The 8,812-nt window shown below is 29.1% G+C and overlaps 1 protein-coding gene across 3 annotated transcripts; it reads left to right on the forward strand.

The window, feature by feature from the left end:
• The first annotated feature begins 367 nt into the window (after positions 1-367).
• On the forward strand, positions 368-4,382 carry LOC136083783 (uncharacterized). Of its 3 annotated transcripts, XM_065803539.1 has the most exons (3): positions 368-3,826; positions 3,896-3,964; positions 4,195-4,382. In XM_065803539.1, the coding sequence occupies exon 1, from the start codon at positions 1,600-1,602 to the stop codon at positions 2,497-2,499; it is 900 nt and encodes a 299-aa protein (XP_065659611.1). In that variant the 5' UTR covers positions 368-1,599; the 3' UTR covers positions 2,500-3,826; positions 3,896-3,964; positions 4,195-4,382. The 3 variants fall into 3 exon arrangements, with proteins under 3 accessions (XP_065659611.1, XP_065659610.1, XP_065659612.1); XM_065803538.1 differs by having other exon boundaries at positions 368-3,964; XM_065803540.1 differs by lacking the exon at positions 3,896-3,964.
• Positions 4,383-8,812: the final 4,430 nt, after the last annotated feature.

An 8,812-nucleotide genomic window follows, 5' to 3' on the forward strand; every position in this document is an offset into this window, starting at 1 on the left:
GTCTCAACATTCCCTCCCCATTGTTAATTATTGTTAAACTCACACTGCCCCTCTATCTACTGGCATAGCCTAAATACTATATATATATATATATATATATATATATATATATATATATATATATATATATATATATATATATATATATATATATATTTGATATACAGCCATTTGATATACAGCAAATTCTTACAAACCTTACAATATTTCAGTAAAATTCAATCTGAGTTATTGAAACGTAATAAATTTAATATCAATAGAAAAGTAAAGCTATCATCATTTAAAATGTAAAGGGTGTTGTCAAAATATGTTGAAAGTAAAATTAAGTTACTAATAAAATCACGTTCAACAATGATAAATATTCTTACTGAAGTAAGAATTAGTACCAGTTAACAAATTTGAACAATTAAATATAAAATAGTGAAAAAACAATGAACAAATAAGAACTTGAACTTGAACTAAATCTTGAATTTGAATTAATTGGTACTAATTTGTTCAAGCATAACCTTAGAAAATAAGTTTATATAATAAATTTTATGTATAACTAGTTATACATATAGTTAACTGTCAGGAGTTATATGTATAACTGCATGCATTTTAAAGCATTTTATTTAATTTATATATTACTTTAGATCATATTACTTTGAATACTGGACCCAGCGACTTAATTCCCAATTACACTGGTACTCCAGATTAAAAATTGAAAAGTTTCTGTAAATATCCTGTTTTTGTTCCTCAATTTACTTCGTAAGTCCCTTAGTTTTATGATCCTTATTATATATAAAGTTAAAAGTTTTGGAGCCTAAAAAAAATTACGGAAACCTTCCTATCTCCCCCCTATTTTAATATTTTTTTTTAATAAAGAAAATTTGACTTTCAAACCAGCATTTCTTTGTGGGACACTGCAGTGTCCCATGCATGCATGCTTGGTTTTTGACAACATTTGAACTTGCATCAGTCAATTGTTTGCAGATAATATACTCAAGAACTATATTCAAATATCATATGAACATGTTAGAGAATGTTCATATGATATTTGAACATCACAAATTTAATAATATTGTTGTGATATGTTATATAAATAATACCATAATAGATTATGATATGAAAATAAGATAGGATATAAAGGCAATGATCAAAGAATAAATTTACTTATAGAAATTTAGATGTTTGTTTATTAGTTTCAGAATATTATATTATGTGTGACCGCGGCCTTCTATAATAACAGGCCTTGACATCGCGCAACAAATTTGTTAAACTGAAGGCCAATTCCTAATACTGCGTTTACATTTTCATCTTTTAACATTAGACGAAAGTTTGTGCTTTTTTAATAAATCTTTAAAATTTAATTGGTTTATAAATTAGATAGCGCAACTTCAAGACGATAACGTTGTAAGTTTCAAGGCGTTAACATTGTAAGGTAATAATATTGTCAAACTAACGATTAGTTTTTTTAAATACCTTAAAAAATGCCTTTGAAATGCTGTGTATCTCTGTGCAAGTCGGACTATCTCAACTTCAACTACAATATCAATTACAACTACAATGAAGTTTATACGATTGTTTGTGTATTGACTACAAGTTGCCAAGTATAAGGACATGATTGACTTCAAAAATAAGCTCAATGGAGGACCTAATTTCATAAATAGTATTTTTATGAATTTAAATCCATTAAAAAGAATTTCCATACTACTAATTGATGAGGTCTATGTCAAAGCTTCATTGCTTTACCAAAGAGGTGCTTTGTTTGGTCAAGCAGTAAACTACCCTGAAAAGTTAGCTAAAACAATTTTATCATGTATGATTAAATGTCTTTTTGGAGGTCCAGAATTTATATGTAGAGCTCAACCTGTTGCAAATCTTTCCTCTGAATTTCAGTTTGCTCAATGTCAACAAATTGTCTATACAATAAATAATATCGAAAATAGTAAGACACTGGTAATAATTACTGATGGTAACCGTGTAAATCAAAGATTTTTTGGAATGTTTAAAACAGTTGATAGTAAACCATGGTTAACAACATCAGGTATATATTTATTGTATGATTATGTGCATCTACTAGAATCTATACGAAACAATTGGTTGACAAAAAAGACTGGGGAACTTCAGTTTTTGAACAATAAAGAACTGGCTTTGGCTAAGTGGAGTGATTTAGAAACTGTATATAAAACTGAGTGTAATAGTCTTTTTAAACTCTCTAAACTTACAGCTAAATCAGTTTATCCAAAACCAATAGAGAGACAATCTGTAAAGTTTTGTTTGTCTGTTTTTTGCAAAAAAGCAGTAGCTGTATTAAAAACGCATCCAGAGATTGAAAATAAAGCATTTGAAGGTACTGCTGTATTTATTGAAAAAATAATTTTTTTTCGAATGTTGTTAATGTCAAAGCACCTGGTGCTGGCATTCGGTTTAAAAATGAATTATGCAAAGAAATCCACTCAGTTGGTGATCAACAGTTACAACTGCTACGAGATATTGCTGAACTGTCAAATTTTATGAAACCTACAGGTAAGCGTGTAAAACAGCTTACGCTAGATACTAGCAATGCAATAGCGCATTCATGTTATGGCTTTGTTGATCTTGTAGAAACTTTGATGAGTAATGGAGCAAAGTTTGTCTTATTAGGTTGGTTTTCAACAGATCCACTTGAAAAAGCTTTTTCTAAGCTTTGACAGGGATCTGGAGGTACTTACTTTATAAACGCTAAATCTGTATTTGAAAAAATTAATATTCAACTTACTAAATTGATATTACAACTTGACATTCCTGTTGATGGTATCGATGGTCATACTTGTGACATATGTTTTAGAGATATTTCTACTGATGAAAAAGAACTTCTGGATAATATACATGATCTTGAAAGCTCAGTTAATAAATCTACATTAGTGGCTATAGTTTACATAGCTGGCTATGTGCAAAAAAGCGAAATAAAAATTTATAATGATTCTACCAATTATTATTATAAATATGGAAGTTATCTGTATTGCCTAAACAGAGGCGGACTTGAAATTCCTTCTGATGCTCTTTTCTAATGGTCAATATTTTGCTTTTTTTTTTCAAGGTGCTACTGACCCTTTATACAGAATATTTTGTGTTACTCAGTTTTAGTTCATTACTGCTAAATATTAATTTAAAATCACAAAAAAACAATGCAGAGTATATTCTAATATTCTGCTAAAGAATTACTCACTAATTACCACTCCCAAAATACTAAAGCTATCATAAATTATGTGAAAATTAGTTTTGTAATTAATTATGCTATTTACTAGTTATGTTTTTTATTTTCTCATTAGCCTATATGTCTTTCAATATGTTTGGATTTGTATATATTTACCCTGTTGAGATATATTGATAAAACTTTTTTTTTGCTTGAATCAACTTTTGTTGGTGTTTTTTATTGTTGGTGATTTTTATTGTTACCATTTTTAGCAAAAAAAATTAAAAATACAGTTATCTTTTTAATATATAGATATAAACTTTGTTATGGTTCTGCTTGTTATTGATACTATTTAATATTACATAAATATTCTTAATGAAATTTGAAATACGAAAAATATGATTATCTTTTAACAACTTTTTGGTTTTCTTTTTATATTTCCGTCTTTACTAGAGATTATTATTAGAAAACATAGACTGCCATTACACCCTACCTAATATAAAAATATATCAATATAAGTAAAAGTGAAAGTTTAATCGGCCTTCAGTTTTTACGGCATTTTGCGCGATGTCAAGGCCTGTTATTATAGAAGGCCGTGTGTGTGACGAAAAAGTAAAGATACTTTTGCATCCAGTGGCTATTGCACCCAACGTCTACATCATTGAAAAAGTAGGTTTTTACATTTTTGTTTTTGTTTTTTTGTTTAACTACTTATCCTAATTGATCACTTTTTTTCAGGATTCTCCTCATGGGTTCAAGCTCATTACGCATAATATGTGTTCAATTACCCATAATACGTTAGTCATTGTAAGTAATAAATTAGGAAATAATTATTTGTGAAATATTGTAGTCATTAATGACTTCAACCTGGCTAATAATTAAAATTGCTCGACTAATAAGGTTCCTTATTAAAATTGCTCTCTCTCTCTCTCTCTCTCTCTCTCTTTGCCTCTCTGTCTCTCTCTCTCTCTCTCTCTCTCTCTCTATATATATATATATATATATTTATATATATTTTTATTTTTTTTTTTTTTTAGAAAATGTTTGAAGAAAGTTAGAAGATACTAAAAACCTTGGTATTATGCAAGCCGAAGCGATTTAATTAATTCAATCGCCAAAAAACGGCGTGTAAATCGCAAAAGAAAAAATAATATTTTTAATATTCATTTTGGATGTATTGATTAATAGCATTTATTTTAAAATAAATTCATTTTGCAACACGTTTTTTAATTTTATAAAATTTCGTCTTAATAGTTTATGGTAAATCCCACATAGGTTATAGGTGGAAAACATCACATGTAAAAGATCAAAAATGCTACACATTTTGAATACCAAATGGGATAAAGTAGCAAATACCAGATTAAGTTAAGCCTCTCTGAAAGCTTCGATGATTAATTTTAAATTACTATTTAAGTAATTTTTAAATTAAAAGAATTTTAAAAATTATCATAGAAGACTTTCATTTGTCTAGTATTGACTACTTTTATACCATTTGGATTAAAATATGTGGCATTTAAGATCTATAACATGTTGTATTTTCCACCTATATCCCATGTAGGATTTACCACATAAAACCCATGTGGGATTTACCATATGAAACCCACATGGGACAAAATAATAATCCCCATATGGGTTACATATGGTAAAAACCCACGCGTATCCCATATGGGATTTGTCATATGGAATCCATGTGGGATTTACCATATGAAACCCACATGGGACAAAATAATAATCCCCACGTGGGTTACATATGGAAAAAATCCACGCGTATCCCATGTGCGCTTTTTCACTGGGTTTGCGTCTTTTTCTACACAACTCACATGGGCCCAACACTAACAGCTTGAACACTGTATCCACACAGCACCTGAAAGGCTGTTTGAGAACGGTTTGAAGCAACTAAATCCACAGATTTCTGTTAAATAGATAAATTCCACTAGTTACTTGGAAACCACTAATTATGTTCCTTGGAGTTATAGCATTAGCCTAATGCTTAGGAATGCTAATGATTAGGAAGTGCTGTTTTTACTATACCAGGTATGTCATAGATAGTCATAGGTTGTTTGTTTACAGTAACACATGCATCTCATGCTGAGTTCACAAACTATTTAAAAGGACCATAAACACTTCTATCTAATGATTGTAATTTATGACTGCACTGTGCTGGAAAAGATAAAAGTGTGAAAATATTTTCTTTACAAAAATCAAGTATTGCTGCATTAAGATGAGAGCTGTGGTTGTTAATCAATAACAGACAAGGGCGATCATTGAAGCAACGTGCATGGATAGAAAAATGTTTGATATATTTAAGAAAATTTGTCTCTGTCATCCATCCTGAAAAATGTGCTGATCCATCACATCCTATTGGTCCATCAGGAGCCATAGTCACTAATGCTCCTCGTTCAGCTGATGTTACTCGATCTATCTGGCAAAAGCCCCTACGTGCAACAACACGATCAGGCCACTGCACTGTTGTGATTCCAGTCTCATCAATGTTCCAAATGTCTGAAGCACTTAACTTTAACCTAGTTAAAACATTGCTTAAGTTGTCAAAAAATAAATTTACTATAAATTTACTAATTATGTTTATTAAAACTTGTGCACCGAGCTAAACTTGCTGCTTGAGGTGAGCAAATAGAAAGCTTTGGATGCCTTTTTAGGAATCCGGAGAACCAATGACTACCAGCAGATTGAAGTTCTATCCATGAGTGAGGAATATTCCTGCTACAAGCAACAGCATATGTATAAGCAAACCGTCGAACTTCTTTAGGAGAAAGACCAAAGTAAATATCACTTGCTTTCATTAGGTATTCTTCAAGCAAAACTTCCTGCTTAGGTTTAAATACCTAAAGAAATATAAAATCTATATTACAAGGCGTATAACATCTATGTTATCAGGCGTATGTTCTGCATTAAGCTTTTGTACTGTTGCAGTAACATCAAACTCAAGTGTGTTATCACTGTTAGACTTTGAAAGAATCACTTGGCAATGAAGTTCTACTTCAGTTTGAACCGAAGCATTAGATGTAGATGGCAACTTTTTGGATATGCAATACCTTCCTAGAGTAGTACGTGGTATATTAAATTCTCTACTAACTGCTTGCTTTTATATTTTGTAACTTGTACCACTGCCAATAACATTGTTTCTTCGAACACTTTTCCACGTTGTGACTTGCAAATATAATTTCATACCATTTTTAGGTAGGTCTAAAAAAAATGCAAAAACCAAAAGTACCTTACTTTTATTACATGTTTTATATTTAACTATTTTTTTTATATTTAATTATTCATATACCTGCATACTTATATATTTAAAAAATTACATTTTATATTTTTCTTTTTTAAAATACTAAATACTTATTTACTTTTAATCATTAATAATTTACATAACTCATGTCATATTAAATTTATTTATCAAATATAAATTTAAGTGTTAAGCATGAAAAGTTAAGTGTATTAAGTATCAAGTATTAAATTTATATATGTAAATACTTACCTAGTAAATAACTAGTATGTAAAAGTTTAAATACCAATTAAATTTACATATATAAGTTATATTATAAGTTAAATTATATATATAATAATAATATATAAATATATACAATATTTAAGTTTAGACATATATGTAAATCTAAGTTAAATTTACATTTTATAATAAGATTATTTACCCAAATTTAAATATTATGTATTCGAGTGATATTTTCTTATTACCGACGTATAAAACTCATGGCCAACGAGCCCCGGTTGCATCGGGCCAATCTGCCCCATTGTCATGTTTAGAGTATGTATAACTTTCTCCTTAAACCATCAACTTATTTTGTGGGACATTATATACTAAAATAATCCTTACACTATAAGCTTTAAATATGGCATTTGAATAATGCTGTACTGTCAAACGTCAGTGAGTACAAACACGTTAAAAAAGTTTTTCAAAATTTACTTTGATGTATTAAAAATCGTTAAAACACACACTCAAATATGATCCGATAAATATGATTTTTCTTTTGGATTTAATTACTACCAACCCTCACTTAGATTCCCAGCTTGTTAAAGCGTCTAGCCTTTGAACAAACTCGAATGGGCCAACCTAACTCATGGGCCAACCATTTGCAACCCGTCGTTTACGATATTGCGCACTAGACAGGGTTTTTTTTTTTCTGCCATCGTGGATTGAAATAACAAAGGAAACTGCTAAAAATAATAAAAATGATCATCTCGTGCATCTTTAATATCTTTAAATTAAAATATTACTTTAACTTCCTTATAAAAGTTTTAAAGATACATTTTAAAACTTTTAAAGCTTCATACATATAAATAATAACACTCTATTAGTATAAAAACACAATATAAATCAGTTAATTTGTTACTATACTACTTCGTAATTGCTATCATAGAATATTTAATTAAAATTAGTTTCCTTACTATTTCTGAATTAAGACGCCAGCAAAAACAATTTTTTCAATAAACTTAAACGTGCTAAAGTTTTCTAAAAATGAGTAATGAAAACTTTGCATTGCATTAACTGCTACAAAATTTCATTCTGCATAAAAGTATAAAAAGAAAATCGCGTCAAATGAAACAAAAGTATCAAAGAAATTTAAAAGAGTACTTTTTCAAATCTCCTTAATTTAATTCAAAGTGATTTGAAAAAGATTTTAGCAATGTATTTTTTTTTTGAATGTATATATTTATTTTTTATGTAGCTAGTTTTAGTGCCACCCTAGAGGTTAACCAGGCCCTGATAACTATATCTTATATAAAATCCTAGATCCAGCTATTTCTAAAAAATGTTCTTCGTCATATAAGATATAAACTCCGACTAGAATATACACTATAAGTTAAATATTATTAAAAATAGTAAATTATCTATAAAAATGCTGCAAAATAATGTTTACTATGACAACACTAATGCTATTTGTTCGACACACGCATGCTTTTTATTTAATATTAGCCTGGATTGACAAAAACTGCTTAATTAACTCAACTTATTCAACGCGACTCGGTACATATCCGTAACCTAACGCATTCGCAGAATTTATTTTCGTCTTTTAAACAAGACGATGGATCAAGGTTAACTGGTCATAGATTATTCAGGTCATATTTCATATCTTAGAAATCAGGAGTGTATTTTCTCCTTAATTACTTTTAGCTGTTTTCAATTTTTTTAATCATAATTTTTGTTTAAATGTTGACGAAAAAAGCTTGAAAAACAAATAAATACGTAAGCCTAAATAATAAAAAGCAATAGGCATATGTAAGGTAAATGTTTTAGCATCCGAAAAACTTAAGTTTAGAATTCGAGTTAAGAATTCATCAGGAATACCGAAAAAATATCCACGTTAATGACTGGATTAACAGGGTTTGCAAAAGCGCATACTTATTTGCATTGGCTTTTTTTGGTCTTAGCGAACATGATATATTAAAGAAAACATAATATATTAAATCTTTTGCGAACATAAGTATAATAAAGCGAGTAGCAAGGCGCGATTAGAGTAACGATCTTGTGTCAAAATTACCAAGTGTCATCGGATTTATAACCCGTTCTCTGATTTATGCACTAAACGCCTTGTGAAAGAGACTTAATTTGAGACAAAATTAAGAAAAGGAAACCCTTATCAAAAACTGTTAAAATAAATACGAACAAAAAAAAACAATAGC

The sequence above is a fragment of the Hydra vulgaris genome, chromosome 08 (assembly GCF_038396675.1).
Source record: "Hydra vulgaris chromosome 08, alternate assembly HydraT2T_AEP".
Taxonomy (NCBI): Eukaryota; Metazoa; Cnidaria; class Hydrozoa; order Anthoathecata; family Hydridae; genus Hydra; species Hydra vulgaris.